The 19,619-nt window shown below is 37.8% G+C and overlaps 1 protein-coding gene across 1 annotated transcript in view; it reads left to right on the top strand.

Annotated features, from left to right (window-relative positions):
* Window positions 1-18,064, top strand: part of HMMR (hyaluronan mediated motility receptor) — a 29,862-nt gene extending 11,798 nt beyond the window's left edge. Inside the window, exons 8-18 of the mRNA XM_060006809.1 lie at window positions 946-1,020; window positions 1,155-1,333; window positions 1,805-1,953; window positions 3,456-3,670; window positions 6,506-6,622; window positions 11,320-11,466; window positions 11,713-11,865; window positions 11,952-12,051; window positions 13,411-13,587; window positions 16,276-16,438; window positions 17,217-18,064. Coding sequence (XP_059862792.1) covers window positions 946-1,020; window positions 1,155-1,333; window positions 1,805-1,953; window positions 3,456-3,670; window positions 6,506-6,622; window positions 11,320-11,466; window positions 11,713-11,865; window positions 11,952-12,051; window positions 13,411-13,587; window positions 16,276-16,438; window positions 17,217-17,236 — 1,495 coding nt within the window. The 3' untranslated portion in view covers window positions 17,237-18,064. The remainder of the gene's footprint in view (window positions 1-945; window positions 1,021-1,154; window positions 1,334-1,804; window positions 1,954-3,455; window positions 3,671-6,505; window positions 6,623-11,319; window positions 11,467-11,712; window positions 11,866-11,951; window positions 12,052-13,410; window positions 13,588-16,275; window positions 16,439-17,216) is intronic.
* Window positions 18,065-19,619: the final 1,555 nt, after the last annotated feature.

The raw sequence follows: 19,619 nt of genomic DNA, 5'->3' as shown, positions 1-19,619 counted from the left end.
ATGTGTGATAGTTTCATCTGTTCCATATCTTCATCAACATTTGATGTTGTCATCTATTTGATTTCGGCCTTTCTAGTGGATGTGAAGTAGTATCTCATTTGTGATTTTATTTATTTATTTTAATTTATTTATTTTATTTATTCTTAGCTGCATTGGGTCTTCGTTTCTGTGTGTAGGCTTTCCTCTAGTTGCGGTGAGCGGGGGCTACTCTTCATAGCAGTGCACGGGCTTCTCATTGCGGTGGCTTCTCTGTTGCAGAGCACAGGCTCTAGGCGCACGGGCTTCAGTAGTTGTGGCGCGTGAGCTCAGTAGTTGTGGCGCATGGGCTTAGTTGCTCCGTGGCATGTGGGATCGTCCCGGACCAGGGCTCGAACCCATGTCCCCTGCATTGGCAGGTGGATTCTTAACCACTGCACCACCAGGGAAGTCCCTCATTTGTGATTTTAATTTGTTGTTATTAATGTCGAGCATCTTTTTATGTGCTTATTGACCATTCGTATATATCCTTGTGTAAGGTGTCTGTTTGTCGCTCGCCCATTTCTCAAATTGTGGTGTTTGGAGGAGGTAAACACATAAGTAATTGAATATAAGGCAGCCTGGAACAAAGGCTTTGTGGCACACAAAATGTTATTTTGTATGTGTGGGGGGTGGGGAAGCTAGGAAAGCTACAGAAAAGATGATTTCTGTTACACTTGGAGTGTTGCAGAGGATGACTCTCATCATCATAACCCTTTTGTCAGAATATATTTGGAAAGCTTTCTTACTTAAAAGTAAAAAACTTGAGCCTCCTATTTGCATATATTAAATTGTCAACTTGAGGGGTCACATAAGTGAATGGTTAGGAGTTTGGACTCCGGAGTCAGCCTACCTGAGATAACAGTATCTGGTACAGAGTAAGCATTATGCGTGATTATTGTGTATATTAATATGTGCAATTTTTTTTAGTATTTCAATAGAGAAAGAAAAGATTGATGAAAAATCTGAAACAGAAAAACTTTTAGAATACATCGAAGAAATAAGGTAATATGAAGAGTAGTTTTAAATTGGACTTTATTTTGTTGAACTGTGATGAATACATCATTTTCATCTCTTTTCATTTAATGTTCCCTATGCTTAAATAGATGTGCTCTTCAACATAATTTGTTTTAATGCAGTTGTGCATCAGATCAAGTGGAAAAATACAAGCTAGATATTGCCCAGTTAGAAGAAAATCTGAAAGAGAAGAATCATGAAGTTTTAAGCCTTAAGCAGTCTCTGGAGGAAAATGTTGCTATATTGTCTAAACAAGTGGAAGACATGAATGCTAAATGCCAGCTGCTTGAAAAAGAAAAAGGTATTCCACTGTTTATAGTACTACTTTCTTTAGATAAGTACTACTGATGATATTTTTTAAAAGTACTGCTATGTTATAACAACTTTCTAAAATAATTATATAAACAACAAAAATTTTGTTCTATGTTTGGGAATTTTTGTCTTTTATGATATTTGTTGTCTGCTTATTTCAATATATTTCTTGTCTTGATTGAAATATATATGGTTGTGCAGTTCTTGACTTCCCCATTGGGTGGCCATTTAAAATTGGTAGATACATAGAACTAGGTTTGGGGGTTTTATTATATAATATACATACTATTTTATATATAGTAATCATACCAACTTCAGAGTTATTTTTTCCCCCCTTTGGAAATACTTGATCTCTGTAACATGCTACAAAGCAGTATAGTGGAATATTATGGGAATCTGGGTTTCTCAAAGTTAATATTAGTATCTAATTACAGCATTGTTAATGTTTTCCCTTTTCTAGAAGACCTCATCAATAGGGACAGAGAACAGGATGAAAATCTAAACTCTGAGATACGAAACTTAAAAGAGAGGTCTGTTCTTAAACAACAAGAACATGAAGAGCTACAACAAAAAGTGTTGCAAATTGATTCACTTCTGCAACAAGAAAAGGTAGTTTACTACAATATTTTAAAACGCTAGTGCTTCTTTTAGGTAATACATTTCCCTGTATATCAGAAAACCTTTAAATTGTATATGTCCTTTGATCCAGCAATTCTACTTCTAGAATCTTATCCTGAGGAAATAATCGTGCCTATGCCACGTATTTAACTGCTGTTCACCACAGCGTTATTCATAATGTGAAAAAATTCAAGGAGCAGTTGAAGCAAAATAAGGAAATTGTTTAAAAAAATTTTTCAGCACATTCTTGTGTTAGATTACTACATCGGCATTTACAGTTCTATGGTAAAAGAGTGTCTAATTAGACAAGAAAGGAAACTGACAGTTATTTAAAATGCAGATTACATAAAGAACACTTTACATATCAATGAGGAAAAAAGGACAATTCACTAAAAAAAAAAAAAAAAATAGGCATAGGATGGAAATAAATAATTCTTAGAAGTAGAAATTCAGATAGCTTCGGGACTTCCCTGGCGGTCCAGTGATTAGGACTCCATGCTTCCACTGCAGGGGGCCCAGGTTCGATCCCTGGTCTGGGAACTAGGATCACACAAGCTGCATGGTGCAGCCAAAAAAATTTTTAAATTAAAAAAAAAAAAGAAATTCAGGTAGTCTGTAAACACGAGAAGATGCGCTACCTTAGTAGTAATCCAAGAAATAGAAATAATTTGTTTTTGTCACTTACAAGATTGGCACATATTAAAACATTTACTAATATGACACATTGGTGAGAGTTGGGCAAGCAGGCATTCACATGCACATGAAATTTTGTATCATTGGTCAATCTGCAACAACAAAGGAATTAAGTAGATCTGTATATATTGACTTGAAAAGATCTCAACTACTATTTTTATGATATTTTAAATGACCTTTGCATACACAGTATATATCATTTACACTTTAAGTATATAAATATATAGAAAAAGACCATAAGGCATAGAATAGCAAACTAGTGGTTATCTCTGGAATGGGAAAACTAAGGTTAGAATACAAGTAGGCAATTTTCATTTTATTTGTAATGTTAAAATTTTTTCACAAGTGATTTATTTGTATTTATTTATTCATATTTACTCATGTTATATAACATTAAAATATTTTATATAACATTGAAATCATAGTACTCTTTTTATATAAATCATGAGAAAAATGATAAAAGTCACTTGTAGAATATGATTTTGGTTTTCTAAGTGTGTGTGTGTGTGTGTGTGTGCGCGCGCGCACCTGTCTGTGTGTGTGTTGCGTAGGAAAAAAGACTGAAATAGCATTTACCATAATGTTAACAAAGTGTAGGATATAATCCATGATAAAATAAATATGATATCTCTCTATTTTTCAAGTTTCCTGGAGGCTCTTGAATTTAGTGTCCATACTTCATCATCTGTACTTCTTTTTTGCCCTCAGTAAAACCTCACAAATCATTCAATTTAATTTAATTATTTATTAAATTTTCAAAAGCTTTCAAATTATTTTGATGGTTTTCTATTTGGATGCAGGAATTATCTTCTAGTCTTCAACAGAAGCTATGTTCTTTTCAAGAGGAAATGGTTAAAGAGAGGAATCTCTTTGAGGGAGAATTAAAGCAAGCACTGGATGAGCTAGATAAATTACAGCAAAAGGAGGAACAAGTGGAAAGCCTGGTCAAGCAATTGGAAGAAGAATCAGAATCTAGAGGTGAAGAACTAAAACTCATGGAAGAAAGACTGAAAGGGTTTGTATTAATAGGACTTCATTTTTATATATGACTTCAAATGTTGAAGTGTTTTCTAGCACATTCTCTCAGGATTCTCACACCAATCGTGTGAGTGGTGAGGTTGGAATTATTTTACAAATAAGGGATAAACACAGACAGGTAAAGTACATGCACAGGATGTGCATATAAACAAGTATGACAGCCAAAGTCAGAAGCCATGCCCTTTCTTTATTTAAGGCCCAAGGTTTAACTAAAGAGAGTTTTAATAACCAAAATTTTGTATTCCTATACTGCTCTTATATTTTCTAAAAATTATTGGACATTAGCATTAGAATGATAACAGATTTAGAAAAATATCCAAAATAATAAGATTCCCACCCTTTAATAAGAAACATTTCCATTTTTTGTCCATATATGCATCATAGTGTAAGTTATACTTTTAATTACCTCTTTTGAGGGAGCACAAACACTTCAGAAGTAACAATCAAAAAGCACAATGGGAAAAAAACAACCAGAACTGGGAAACATTCAAAAATAAAAAATTTGTCATTAAAAGTAGAAAGCCTGGGGCTTCCCTGGTGGCGCAGTGGTTAGGAATCCGCCTGCCAGTGCAGGGGACACGGGTTCGAGCCCTGGTCTGGGAAGATCCCACATGCCATGGAGCAACTAAGCCCGTGCACCACAACTACTGAGCCCACGTGCCACAACTACTGAAGCCTGGGCACATAGAGCCTGTGCTCTGCAACAAGAGAAGCCACCACAGTGAGAAGCCTGTACACCACAGCAAAGAGCAGCCCCCGCTTGCTGCAACCAGAGAGAGCCCACGCGCAGTAACGAAGACCCAATGCAGCCAAAAATAAAATAAATTTATAAAAAAATAAATAAATAAATAACCTCAGTCTCCAAAGCCAGAAAGAGGAGGAGGACAATTTCAGGTAGACAAAGCTAGTGGGTTTAAAAAAAAAAAAAAAGTAGAAAGCCTAAGTTCTCATGCTTTTTTTTTTTTTTTAAACTCTTATTCCATACTATTTTCATCACATTATAGGTCCTTCTCCACTACATTTATTTAAATGGGTTGAGGGACTTCCCTGTTGGCGCAGTGGTTAAGAACCCACCTTCCAATGCAGGGGACAGGGGTTCGATCCCTGGTCAGGGGATTAGATCCCACATGCGTGCTGCAACTAAGAATTCACGTGCCACAACTAAGGATCTGCATGACACAACTAACAACCTACAACAGAGGAGCCCACCTGCCGCAACCAAGACCTGGCACAACCAAAATAAATAAAATAAAATAAAAATTAGAAGTTTAAGTTGTTAAAAAAAAGAGAGCGCTAATAAATACAAAGGTATAAAAACAAAATAAAACAAAAATATCTGGGTTGATTCTTGAGTTCAATTTGTGAATAAATATTTGAATCCTTGGGATTTCAGCAGTAAAACATTTTCTAGCAAGGAACCATGGACTAGACATAAAGCTACAGAATTGCCACTTATTTCACAAGTGTGTATCTATCTCTTATTAGGTACTTTTGTTATTAATCCCTTTTCTGTTTTCTTTTGTTACTGATTAAAAAAACACCAAAGTTTTCTCTATGCTTGCATTTTGGGGAACACTACCAAAGTGTACTTAGGGGGATTGTTCTATATTGCAACCAGCCTCAGGGAACAGGTACTTTAAGAAACTTGAGTGGATGATGTCAGTTTAGGAAAGAAAGATGAGATAATCATTTATTCTAACTCAACAAACTCAGTCCGGAGGTCAGGAGATAAGGATTTTATTCCTAGATCTGTTAACTAGTTGTGTGATTCTGAGCAAGACAATCTTAATTTCTTTTATTTTCTGTTTTATTAGATATAAAATAAAGGAGTTTTATGAGATCATTTGTAAGGTTCTTTCCAGCCTGGAAATTTCAAGCTTAAGAGAAAAACTTAGAAGTTGACAACGATTCCTCTAGGGGGCAGGAAAGAGAACATTTTTATTATAAATCCTTTAGTACTAGTTGGTTGCTTTTAGCTGTGGTATATATTTTTTAAACCCTATACTCATTACAGAATGAATTTGATCAACTATCTTGTCTCAGTGTCCAACTTAGTCTGTAAGTGAATAATGCTTCTTACTTACAGTTTTTATTTGTTCTTTAAAAGATCTCTTATAAGCTCATATGCCTACCAAAAATGTTGTATCACCATTGTGGTAATATGTAATATTAATATTTTTTAAAATCTCTATAGTTTTATAGTATATATTTATAAAGATGTCTTAAAAGCCATTCTGTCTATGCAAAATAGTCTACTAAATAAGTTGTTGAATCTTTGGATAACAATTTATTATGTGGTAATTGGTGTAATCAAAATAAATCCACATAGTTCTGTAACTCTTTTTTCAAAAGAACTCTTAAAATGAAGTTAACTTAACTGTACCTAGTGTTCCTTAAATGTCTAAATGCAGAGAATTAAATTTTATTCAACCCTAGTGCTTTTTAACTGGTAATCCTTCACATTCTTTAGATTTGGCTGCTATCAAGATTTTCTTTCAGAGTCTTTTTAATCTACTTTCTTCCAAAAAAGTGTTTAAACTACCTACCTAAGTACGTATGATATGAAACGATAAGTAAGTAAATTAGGATGAAAACAGAAGTAAAATAAAAGCAGGAAAGATAAAATGAAGCTGTAGGTAAATGAACAGGCTATTAGATGTAGGTCATAAATTTAGGTCTAAGCTGCCAGTATCTGATATAAACATGAAGATGTGGGATATATGATTCACAGTGTCAAAGGTAATCCTAGTCTCTTTCTGAGACTAATGATTTGCAGTTAGCATTTTATCTTTTAACTGTTCCTTTTTCTTAGGAAAGAAGCTGAACTGGAGAAAAGTAATGCTGCTCATGCTCAGACCACACTGCTTTTGCAGGAAAGGTATAACAGTACAGTGCAGAGCCTGAGAGATGTTACCGCTCAATTTGAAAGGTATTTGTATGGGGAGACTGCACTCTCGAACATACATGAGCAAGGAGGGGTGTTTACGTAGGAACATCTGTCCACAAAATAATCACAAAAATAAAACAATTGGTATTACTTTAAATTCCATAGTGTCCAATCATAAATGGGCATTTAATGTTACCTCGTATCTTAGAATATATAGTAATTTCCCTTTCCAACTACCCACTTCAAATTTCATGCATTCTCAGACCTTTGGCACTTCTGTCCGACTCTCCTGATGTCATCATTTTCCTCATGAAGAATCCAAACGCTTTTATTTCCTCTTCATCAAACCTGTAAACGCACCTGCATCTATGCTCATCCCGTCTTCCTCCCACTTATTACAGATGAAATATCTAATTCCTTTAACCTTCAGTGACCTCATGCTATCATTTATCCCTTGTCTCATAATTTTCAGCCTTTCTTCTAGAATTTTTCCAGTCAATATTAAATCATGTCAATATGCCTTCATCTTTAAAATACATTTTTAAAAAGTCTCTCTTTACCCCCCACTTCCTTCTGCAGTTATCCAATAACACCTGTCACTCCCAGCACCCTTCTTACCCCAAAATTCTACTCCTCTTCGTAGCCTTTTTTTTTTTTTGGCCGCGCAGTTTGTGAGATCTTAGTTCGCCCGACCAGGGATCGAACCCGTGCCCCCTGCAATGGAAGCGTGGCGTCCCAACCAACCACTGGACCACCAGCGAATTCCCCCCATCTTCTTCTTTTTTTTCTTTTAATTTATTTTATTGAAATATAGTTGATTTACAGTGTTGTGTTAATTTCTGCTGTATTGCAAAGTGATTTAGTTATACATATATATATACATTCCTTTTCATATTATTTTCCATTATGGCTTATCACAGGATATTGAATATAGTTCCCTGTGCTATACAGTAGGACCTTGTTGTTGATCCATCCTATATATAATAGTTTGCATCTCATAGCCCATCTTCTTGATAGAAGATTATATACTGTATCCACTTCTTCACTTCCTATTTTTCTCACTTGTTATTTTCCCTTTTTTTAAAGTTTATTTTGGAGGGGACTACAAGTTGCAAAGGATAATACAACAAATACCGATACATCACACAGTCTCACACCAAGAGTATTAATGTTAACATTTTTACTTATTGTATATACTTTATATAATTTGGGGGTAAGGGCTCTTATCTATTTTAGTATGTTCAACAAATAGAAAAGATATACAATGTATACATAAATTATAAAGCATAAAGGTAAAATTAACATGCATGAGCTCATAGAAGACAACCTACAGGCTAAAAGATTTTCAACCGCTTGGTATATATATGAGTTCTTCCACTATCCCATCTTCATGCCTTCATGCTTTCCTCCGACAGATAACACCATCTCAGAGTCTACATTGATTATTTCCTTGCTTTTTTTCCTGTGTATAATTGTATAGCATGTATATCCATATGAATAATATATTATCTAGTTTTGTTTTTTCCTGAACTTCACCAAAAATGTCATGTAGTGTATGCCATATCCTGGGACTTGCCCTTTCACTCTGCATTAGGTATGTTTCTAGGATTCAATCACAGTGTTGCCAGTGTTCATTCATGGTCACTGTTACAGAATATTTGATTTTATCAATCTACCACTATCCATTCTCAGTTTGGGCTTTTAGGTTGTTTCCCATTTCTTTCATTTTTTTAATAGTACTCAATGAATATTCTTGTGGTCTCCTAGTATACACGTGTAAGAATTTATCTAAAGTAACATTTAAGTGAATGTTCAACCTTAAAATTTAATGCCCACTTTACAAAGTGGGTGTGAAAATCTACACTCCCACTAGTGATGTGTGAGTTCTCAATGATCTATCTCCCCTCCAAAACTTGTCAGACTTCATAAATTTTGCCAGTGTAATAAGTGTAAAAGAGCTTTTTCTTATGGATGATTTATCTTTCCTTTTCTGTAACAGGCTTGTATGTGACTTTTTTTTCATTTCTCTCTCATTTCATTTCTGTTATTTGTTGATTTGTAGTTTTTATCAGTGATATGGATTGCAAATATCTTCTTGCAAAGTGTGGCTTGTCTTTTCATTTTCTTTATGGTTTCTTCTTTTTTTTTTTAAAGCTTGTGTCTCACTACCTCTTTTCTTTATTAATTTTTATTTTTGGGGGGTAACATTTATATACAATATTGTATATGTTGTAGGTGTACAGTATCTTTTTCTGTTATACATATACATATATCTATTCATCTTTGGATTCTCTTCCCACGTAGGTTATTACAGAGTGTTGATAGACCTCCTTGGTATACATAGGTCCTTGCTGATTATCTATTTTTTTTCTTTATTTTTTTGGCTGCATCGGGTCTTAGGTGCAGCACGCAGGATCATCATTGGGGCATGTGGGATCTTTCATTGCGGCATGCGGTCTCTTTGTTGCAGCGCTCGGGCTTCTCTCTAGTTTAGTGTGCAGGTTTTCTCTCTCTAGTTGTGGTGCCTGGGCTACAGGGTGGATGGGCTCTATAGTTGTGGCGCGCGGGCTCAAGAGTGTGTGGGCTCTGTAGTTTGCGGCACATGGGCTCTCTTGTTGAGGCATGCGACCTCAATAGTTGTGGCACTCGGGCTTAGTTGCCCCACGGCATATGGGATCTTAGTTCCCTGACCAGGGATCGAACCCGAGGCCCCTGCATTGGAAGGTGGATTCTTTACCACTGGACCATCAGGGAAGTGCCTATGGTTTCTTCTGATGAATAGAAATTCTTGATTTTAATGTGCTTAAGTTCACAAATTTTTATTGAACACGTTCACATCCAAAACTTCTTTCTATCCCAAGAACATAAAGATATTCACCTATTTTTTTTCTAAAAGTTCCAAAGTTTCACTTTTCATTTTTCCACCTAGAACTGATTTCTGTATGTGTAGTGATAAAGGGATAAAATTTACTTTTGTTTTCCCATATGGATAATCAATTGCCTAGTACCCATTCATTGACTAGTACCTTCTTTCCCCTGTGATCTGTTCCTACATCTGATATATTATGACATACATATATATATACACACACATAATGTATGTGAGTATATATATTTTAATTATAATTTATGCATGTCAACATGAATATGAATTATATAGATTAAATATATATATATAATTTTTAGTGCTATTCTCAACCCTGAAAAGCGATTTCCCTTCTTGCTATTTTAAAAAGTACTGCCTTAAGAAGTTTTCAACCATTCTATGATGTCACTCACCATCAGTATGCTAATAACATTAAAATTTATTTCTTCAAACCAGACCTATCCTTTCAGCTTCCTACCCATGTATCCAGCTTCCTACTTGACTTCTGCAAGTAGATATCTCACTATCGTCTAACATTAACCTGACCAAAACAGCTCTTGATCTCCTTTCTACCTCTTTCTCCCTCTAGTTTCTCATTCTTGTTGAGCCCAGTCAGTGATATCTCCATCTTCTGAGTTTCTCGTTCCATAAATCTTAGAGTCATCTTGATCATTTTCTCTCCCCTTCTCCCAACATCCAATCTATTTCTTGAATTTTTCAATTCTGCCTCCAAAAGAGAGCTCATATCTTACCATTGCCAACTCCTTGGTTCAAGATTCTTTTACCACTCACCTGAGCTGAAAAATAATTGCCTTCTAGTTAATCCTCCAGTTTAGCATTCCTGCCCCTTCCCCAGTCAGTTCTCCACGTATCTCTAGAATAATCTACACACTTACTTAGAGACCTTTGAAGTCTCTCCTTTATCCCTCAGGTAATCCCACTCACTGTGCCCCACCAGTGATGACTGGCCTCATGCCTCTTGCTTCTGCCCCTGCCTCTCTTGTTCATTAGACTCCAGTCCCAGCTCTTTATGGACTGTGTTCTACCTGTCTCTGAGCACATATGCATCTTTTCCCTCTGAAATACTTGTCCCCAACTGGCTAGCTAAATCCTTCCTATCCATCATGTCTCAGCTTAACTGTAAATTCCTCAGAAAGGCCTCTTCCATATCTATCAGCTAAGGTGTTCTGTAGTTTTCCTTCAAAACACTTACTACAAATTTAATTATATATATTTATTTTTCCTTTTTTTTTTTTTTTTTTTGCAAAGACCTGTGGGGGCATTTTTTTCCCTCTCTTACCCACAGGATGATAAAGTCTGTGACAATAGGTGGAAGGATGTGTGGGCTTTTTGTTTGGGGATAATTTCGATGTTTGGTAGTTGATTTCTTTGCATCTCTAGGCCTAGTTTCCGCACATAGTAGGCACTTGACTCTTTAAATGAACAGCATGTGTCATATAAGTTCATATAAGTACTGACTTCAAAACATTGAATTCTTACCCATGCAAATGCAAAAATAGATAAGATTTTATTTGTTTTACCTAAAAGCAGCAGTCGCCAACCTTTTTGGCACCAGGGACTGGTTTCATGGAAGACAGTTTTTCCATGGGGTTGGGACTGGGAGGGGCGGGGCTGTGGTTCAGGCAGTAATGCCAGTGATGGGGAGTGGCAGATGAAGCTTCACTAGCTCGCCCCGCAGCTCACCTCCTGCTGTGCGGCCCTATTCCTAACAGGCTGCAGACCGCTGCCGGTCCATGGGCCAGGGGTTGGGGACCCCTGCCTAAAAGTGCATAAAATATAAGCTAATCAGCTATAGGTTTGTCCTGCATACAGCAATTAGAAAAATCCTTTAACCTTTTTTCTTTTTTATAAGCTATAAAACATCAGCAGCAAGTGAGATAGAAGATCTTAAGGTGGAGAACATGTCACTTCACGAAAAAGTGGCCAAGGCTGAGAAAAGTGCAGAGGATGTTCAGCATGAGATATTGGCAACTGAGAATGCAAATCAAGAATATGCAAGGTATTGGGGAAAAATAAAACCTGGTGACATCTGTGACCTGAGAACCATTAAGACAATTTAATGTCGTTGAAAGCCAGCTACTAAGTGACGCAGGAAACTGTAGTCCCATGGCTTGCTTTGTGTGATCTTCAATTGCAAATTAAGAATTTACACAGTTAAAAAAGTACAGTTCTTGATAGTTGCTTGAGTTAAAGAAACTAAAATGGCTGTAAATTGTTTAGTGGACTCTTCTCTCTCAAACCCAAGGATGCTTCTAGATCTGCAGACCAAATCAACACTTAAAGAAGCAGAAGTTAAAGAAATCACAGTTTCTTCTCTTAAAAAAATAACTGATTTGCAGAACCAACTCAAGCAACAAGGCGAAGACTTTAAGAAACAACTGGAAAAGGGAGAAGCAAGGTAATTTAGGTTTAGAACCGAAATGCCATGTGTCTCAGTTATTTTTTCTAGTATACTATGGTTTAAAATTTAATTTTCCCTTACAGAAAAGCTGGAAAAGAAAAATCAACGGCAGAATTAACTGAGGAAATGAATAAGTGGCGTCTCCTCTATGAAGAATTATATAATAAAACAAAACCTTTTCAGGTCTGTCAATTAGGCCTTAGCTTACTTGTATTTAAGAATTCATGTTGTTCCCTGTCAGTCATGAAAGTGACATGGTTCTTCTGAAAGATCATTTTGCTGTGCCTTTACAGTAACAATTTAACTTCCTATTTTAAAAAGCCTATAAATTTTATTGCATTATTATGCATACTTTTTTTTCTTTTTTTTGGCTGCCTTGGGTCTTCGTTGCTGTGTGTGCGCTTTCTCTAGTTATGGTGAGCGGGGGCCACTCTTCATTGCAGTATGCATGCTTCTCATTGTGGCTTCTCTTGTTGTGGACCACAGGTTCTAGGTGAGTGGGCTTCAGTAGTTGCAGCATGCGAGCTCAGTAGTTGTGGCATGCAGGCCCTAGAGCACGCAGACTTCAGTAGTTGTGGCATGTGGGCTCAGTAGTTGTGGCATGTGGGCTCAGTAGTTGTGGCACACGGGCTTAGTTGTTCCACGGCATGTGGGATCTTCCCGGACCAGGGCTCGAACCCACGTCCCCTGCATTGGCAGGCGGATTCTTAACCACTGTACCACCAGGGAAGTCCCTAAAAGGTAAATTTTAAGCCTATAAAGATTACATTAAAAAATGTATGCATAGGGACTTCCCTGGTGGCGCAGTGGTTAAGAATCCGCCTGCCAATGCAGGGGACGTGGGTTCGAGCCCTGGTCCGGGAAGATCCCACATGCCGTGGAACAACTAAGCCCGTGTGCCACAACTACTGAGCCCACGCACCTACAGCCCATGCTTCTCAACAAGAGAAACCACCGCAAAGAAGAGCAGCCCCTGCTCACCGCAACTAGAGAAAGCCCGTGTGTAGCAACGAAGACCCAAGGCAGCCAAAACTGAAACTAAAAATTTTTAAATTACCTTTTAATAAGCTTCTTAAAGTTAATAGCTTAGAAGGCTCTGCTGGTGTGAACTTTTGATCATTAAGCTATGTAAATTTGTGACACTTACTTTGTTATGATTTTTCTCAGTGTTTCTCTAATATGCTGATCATAAAAGGATAAATGCTAATCTTGGTAGTTAAATAGAGTCAGAAGACAGTATTAGTTATAATGGGATGATGTGGCTGATACAGATTAGGCTGGCTAGCAGGGCTTCTTTCCTCATTTCTTTCCCTCTGTTTTAATAATGATCTTTGAAATGAAAAACAACTTGTTTTAAAAAGAGTCAATTTAAAAAAAAAAAAAGGTCAATTTATGGAGAACCCTAAGAGTAAGTCAGCATAATGTTTTTTTTATCTTTTGCCTTTTTATTTTCTTTCACTTTAGTTGTACTTATAGTTTATATGAGTCAAGTAAGATTTAGCAGGTTTAAATCTTAACTTTATAAAAAAATGTATTTTTCAGCTACAACTGGATGCATTTGAAGCAGAGAAACAGGCTTTGTTGAATGAACATGGTGCAGCTCAGGAACAGCTAAATAAACTAAGAGACTCGTATGCTAAATTATTGGGTCATCAGAATCTAAAGCAAAAAATCAAGCATGTTGTGAAATTGAAAGATGAAAATAGCCAACTCAAATCGGTTTGTAAAATCACATTTAGTTCTGTTGATATTGATATTGGGGTGGGGTGGGTTTTATTTTATTAGGGTAGTGCTGACCTCATAAAATGAGCTGGGAAGTGTTTCATCCTTTCCGTTTTTTTTGGAATAGTTTGTGAATAACTCGTATTAATTCTTTATTGAATGTGTAGTAGAATTCAGTGGTAAAGTCATCTGGACCTGGGCTTTTCTTTGTGGGTGGTTTTTGATTGCTAGTTTAATCTATTTGCTTATTAGAGGTCTATCAGATTGACTATTTCTTTTTGAGACAGTTTCAGGAGTTTGTGGATTTCTTGGAACTTGTTCATTTCATTTTAGTTATTTGATTTGTTGGTATACAGTTGTTCATAATATTCCCTTACAATCCTTTTTATTTTAGTAATATCAGTAGTAATGTCCCCTCTTTCATTTCTGATTCTAGTAATTTGAGTATACTCCCTTTTTTTAGTTCCTTTACTTCTGCAAACATGTTTATAATGGCTTTAAAATCTTTTTTGGATAAATTCAATATCCGATTACTCTCTTGGACAGTTTTTGTTGCCTGCTTTTTCCCAGTATATAGGTCATGCTTTCCTGTTTGCATACTTTGTAATTTTTTGTTGGAAAATAGATGTTTTAGGTAAGATGTGGTAGCACCTCTGGGTACTGCTATCCCTTTCCAGGTATGTTATTATTTCTTATTTAGTGAAGTGTATTCCTCCTCCCCAGCCCCAGTAGTTTGTGCCTGTGATGTTGCTACTGAGGAAGGTTCAGTTTGGGGTGTGCCCACAGTCACCTGAGATGACTTTGGTTTTGGTAAGGCTGTCTTCCTCTCTCCCCAAACACTCATAGCTGCTGGCTTATCCCTCTGTTATTTTCAACAATGCCCTGGGGCATAATAAGTTGCTGTACAGACTAATCCAATCTAATTCTGGCTCCTTTGTTGGAATTGTGTCTTATGTCAGTACTCCAGGAGGGCTCCTCCCTCTCGTCTCATTCAGCAGTTCTCCTCTACAAAACAGACAGCCTACCATTTAGCCTACATTTTTTTTTGCGGTACGCGGGCCTCTCACTGTTGTGGCCTCTCCTGTTGCGGAGCACAGGCTCCGGACGCACAGGCTCAGCAGCCATGGCTCATGGGCCCAGCCGCTCTGCGGCATGTGGAATCTTCCCGGACCGGGGCACGAACCTGTGTCCCCTGCATCGGCAGGCAGACTCTCAACCACTGCGCCACCAGGGAAGTCCTAGCCTACATTTTGAATCACTTTCCAATTCCCTTGCACTACAAACTCTACTATTCTATTTTTTTTTTTTTTTTTTTTTTTTTTGGCTGCATTGGGTCTTCATTGCTGCGCATGGGCTTTCTCTAGTTGCGGCGAACAGGGCCTACTCGTCGTTGCAGTTCATGGGTTTCTTATTGTGGTGGCTTCTCTTGTTGCAGAGCACAGGCTCTAGACACATGGGCTTCAGTAGTTGTGGCACACGGGCTCAGTAGTTGTGGCTCACAGGCTCTAGAGCGCAGGCTCAGTAGTTGTGGCACACAGGCTTAGTTGCTCTGCGGCACATGGGATCTTCCCGGACCAGGGCTTGAACCCGTGTCCCTGCATTGGCAGGTGGATTCTTAACCACTGCGCGACCAGGGAAGTCCCTCTACTGTTCTTGAGAGCACCCTTCAGCTTGAACTTCTCTAAGCTCTGTTGCAAGTGAAGTCAGATCCTTTGGGAATAAATTAGGAGCTCTGTGTTTTATAGCCTGCTTCTCCCACCAGGCAAAATTTCTGAGCCCAGGCTTCAGAGCTGGATTTGCGGACAATGGCAAGCTTTTCTCTGAATGACACCTCTGTCCCAGTAGCTAGATGCTCAGTAGACTTGGGGGGAGAGAGAGATGGGGAGCACCCTGAGGTTCTCTCACCTTGCCTCTCTTGGTTTGAAACCATTGTCTCATGAGCCAGGGAAAGGGTGATCAGGGTCTCAGTATTTTCAGCACTGTGCACCTGAGATAAGGCCTCCATTCCTTGGAAGAAAAGACCCTCCACCTCTCAACAACATTTGCTGTGGTTCAGAGCAACAGGTAGCTGGGGGGCAAGATGAGAGATGCTGATGTCCTGCTCCTCCTGGCAGGAAAAGCCTCTGACTGAGAGCTAGGGAAAGAGGGAGCCCTGTGCACTTGGCTGCAAGGGTCTGATGTAAAGTCTTTGCTTCGCTAAGCAGGGATTGGAGAGAAAGGGAACAGGACTGGTTCAAACACAATAGACCGCTGCCTCTTTTAACCACCTTTTTGTGGATCTGCTTGAATAAATATTTCTTCACTTGCTGTTTCACCTTAAGACCATTTTCAGAGGCTTTAATTGGTTGCCTTTTATAATTTTTTATATCACTAGGGAACAGGTCAGCAGAGCTTCTCATGATATCATGCTTGTAGTGGATCTCAGCATTTAATTTGGTGTTGAACTTTTATCAGAAACATAGCTTTGTATCTGTAGAGGGACAAGAAGATTTAAATGACTTGTCTTCTTTGTCGCAGCTGTTCAAAGTCGTTTTATAATTTATAGTCTGAAAGCCTATATCTAGTAGGCTTTTGCCATTAAGTTTCGAAAAATGAACAACTTTGGAATTGTCGGTAACATTGGTAATGTATTTCACCAACGTGATCTTCAATAATTATTTATTGACTGTATTTTTTCTTATATAGGAGGTGTCAAAACTCCGCGCTCAACTTGCTAAAAGAAAACAACATGAAACAAAACTTCAGGAGGAATTGAATAAAGTTCTGGGTATCAAACACTTTGATCCTTCAAAGTCTTTTCTTCATGAAAGTAAAGAAAATTTTGTTCTCAAAACCCCGCTAAAAGAAGGTAAGAAATGAATAAATGTCCATAAGTCTCATCTTCCTTTGGAATTCCTTTCACAGCATTGAGCAAGTTATCCATCTTTGTGAAAATTTGTTAACAGTTTCTGATATAAAAGAAATTCTTACTGAGATTTTTTGTATAAAATGCCTTTTCTTTCCTGCTTCCATACTCTCTATTCTCCATTTCTTCAAATCCCATCTGTCCTTCAAGCCCAGCTCAAGTTATATCTTCCTTGAAACCTTGTCTGACTTTTTTGCTCCTACCCACCCCCTACCAGAGTTAATCCCTCTATCATACCCTTGGCATTTTTTTTTTTTGTGGTCCGCGGACCTCTCACTGTTGTGGCCTCTCCCACTGCGGAGCACAGGCTCCGGACGCGCAGGCTCAGCGGCCACGGCTCACGAGCCCAGCCGCTCCGCGGCACGAGGGATCCTCTCGGACCGGGGCACGAACCCGTGTCCCCTGCATCGGCAGGCGGACTCCCAACCACTGTGTCACCGGGGAAGCCCCCCACTTGGCATTTTTAACCTAAATGTCCAATTTGTAATTTTGAAGAAGTAGATTTTCCTTCTTTCTTGACTACAAATCTCTGTATCTTTGACAATAAACTGAAATTGGCTGAAATAGTGAATGAAGAAATATAAATAAAATTATGCTAAAGAGCGCACACATTGCTTCATCTGCCTTAGAGAAGATAGAAGGTGCCTGTTTTTAGTTCATAATGACTGATGAATTCATTTTAATTTAGAAAACTAACACTGCTGTTTAATACTCCTTTCAGGCAATACAAACTGCTCCTAAGCTCTTAATGGAGTTTCAAGAATCATGCAAGTAAACATCTGAAAAGCCTGTTGAAGATTATTTGATTCTTATTATTTTTATTGTTATTGTTGCTACTTTTGTTGTTATTATTGTTTGTAATGAATATTTTTAAATCTCGTATTTAATATTAACTTCCTCTCCTTACATATGTGAAAGGAAGTTCAGAATTTTTACATTTACTAAGTGTCTCTGACATTTTAGTTTCTATTGTCAGTATTTCTTCCTTGATGCTCACCCTTATTACCTCATTCTAAACCTTCTGACAGGCTTTCCAGCTTTGCAGCTCATCCCATCAAGTCAATATTCTTTTAAAAATGCTGACTCTCAAACTATTATTTCTGTATTCTGAAACCTTAGGTGGTTTCAAGACTCTAATCCCCAGGTTTTTTAGTTTGATATTGGAGGCCTTGTCTAATCTGAACCTTACGGGCTAAAATACCTTGGCTTGGGCTTGCCTCTATTTTGATTCTCCTAATAATGTTCGTTCTGTCCTGCCCATCATCCATTTATACAGTTCAAGTAAGAAATAAAGGTGTGCTTAATTCTGTAGCAACCTCTTTATCTCTTACCAAAGTCACTGAGTTGGTTAATAATTTATGGATTCCTAGACCCCATCCCAGTCCTCCTAAATTAAAATCTGGGATTTGGTCTGAAAATCTGCATTTTTAACAAACTGCGGTTAATTCTTAGAAACTCTGCTCATAACCTCTTTAGAGAATTTGTCTTATGCTACTTGGCATCTGCCTGATTCCTGGGTGTTTGATTTATATTTAAGTAATATGAAATAAAATCACACATTAAGTCATTGACCCAATTATACAACTTGTATTATATGAAGTTACGTTAATCCTTCTATTTAAGCTGTGTTTATTGTCTGTGCCCTCCCCTCCCCAACTTGTCTCCAGAATCACTAATGGTAATATACTACTTAGAAAGTGGTCATTCTCCATCTAAAATATCTGATTAACACAGTTGGTATGATATTATAGTCCATCTTTTTTGTAATGTTTCCCCATTGATGGACCAACAGAGACTATTACAGTAAGAATAACTTTTCATAATAAATTATTTTGTTAGATATTAATACATAATTAAGTTCAGAGGAAATGTAGAAATTAGAAAAATTGTCTAATAAAATGAAATAATTCAGGGCTTCCTTGGTGGCGCAGTGGTTGAGAGTCCTCCTGCCGATGCAGGGGACACGGGTTCGTGCCCTGGTCTGGGAAGATTCCACATGCCGCAGAGCCATGGCCGCTGAGCCTGTGCGTCTGGATCCTGTGCTCTGCAACGGGAGAGGCCACAACAGTGAGAGGCCCGCGTACCGCAAAAAAAAAAAAGAAAGAATTCAAGACTTCTGCTTTTAGCCAAGATGGAGTAACAGCAATCAGATTTATTGCTCCTCCTCCTACCCTACACACACACACACACACACACACACACACACACACACACACACACACACACACACACACACACACACACACCCCTAAAACTATCCAAAATGACAAAATATAGAAAAGAATGATTTTCAAGATGCTAGATATGAGATAAGAAACACAACAATCCCTTAGAGTTTAGGAAAATCAAGGTGAACCCTACAGTTGCTCGCTGTTTACAGCCTTGAGAGAGTTTCCAAACTATGATGCAGGGAAGGGGAACCCAGGCAGAGCCCACCGAACTAACTGAGTTGAAAAGACAGAACTGAGACCTGGGGAGATGAGAAAGAGGCTAGAGATTCCAGGACAGAGTACTAGAAAGGAGAAAATTGCAGGGAGAGAGAATTCTGGAGATACACAAAGGGTCCCTCAAGTAATCACCTGAATACTGACTAGTCGTATATATAAGGAAACTACCTGAAGCCTAGGGAAGAGCCACCCTCCAAAATTAAAAGTAACAGTGCTCAAAGTTCACACAGGCTAGAAAATACTGCCTGTTCCCACAAGCCAAACTGGAAAACCTCATGATTAATAGGGCATTGAGTAGGGTATACAGAAGTGTTCAGTACTGGGGAATAATTAGTACTAAAATGAGCACTGCTCTAGTCCCACCTAACAACTCTTAAAAGGAAGACCCAAAAGGATCAGACTCTAAGAAACTTAATTATTACATCCCAGAACAAAGCTCAAGAAAAGTTATAGGCTTATAAAAATATCAAGCACTCAAAAAAGTAAATTTTAAAGTAACATCTAATCAAAACAAGATTCTAAAAATGAACAGAACACCAAGGTGCTCTGGGACAACTTCAAGCAGCCTAATATATATGTAATCAGAGTTCCCAGAAGATAGAAGGAGGGGACAGAAAAATCATTTGAAGAAATACTGGTGGAAACATTTCCAAATGTGATGAAAACTAGAAATCTAG

This window comes from Delphinus delphis, chromosome 3 (assembly GCF_949987515.2).
Source record: "Delphinus delphis chromosome 3, mDelDel1.2, whole genome shotgun sequence".
Classification (NCBI taxonomy): domain Eukaryota; kingdom Metazoa; phylum Chordata; class Mammalia; order Artiodactyla; family Delphinidae; genus Delphinus; species Delphinus delphis.
This window is presented reverse-complemented; position numbering and strand designations above follow the sequence as displayed.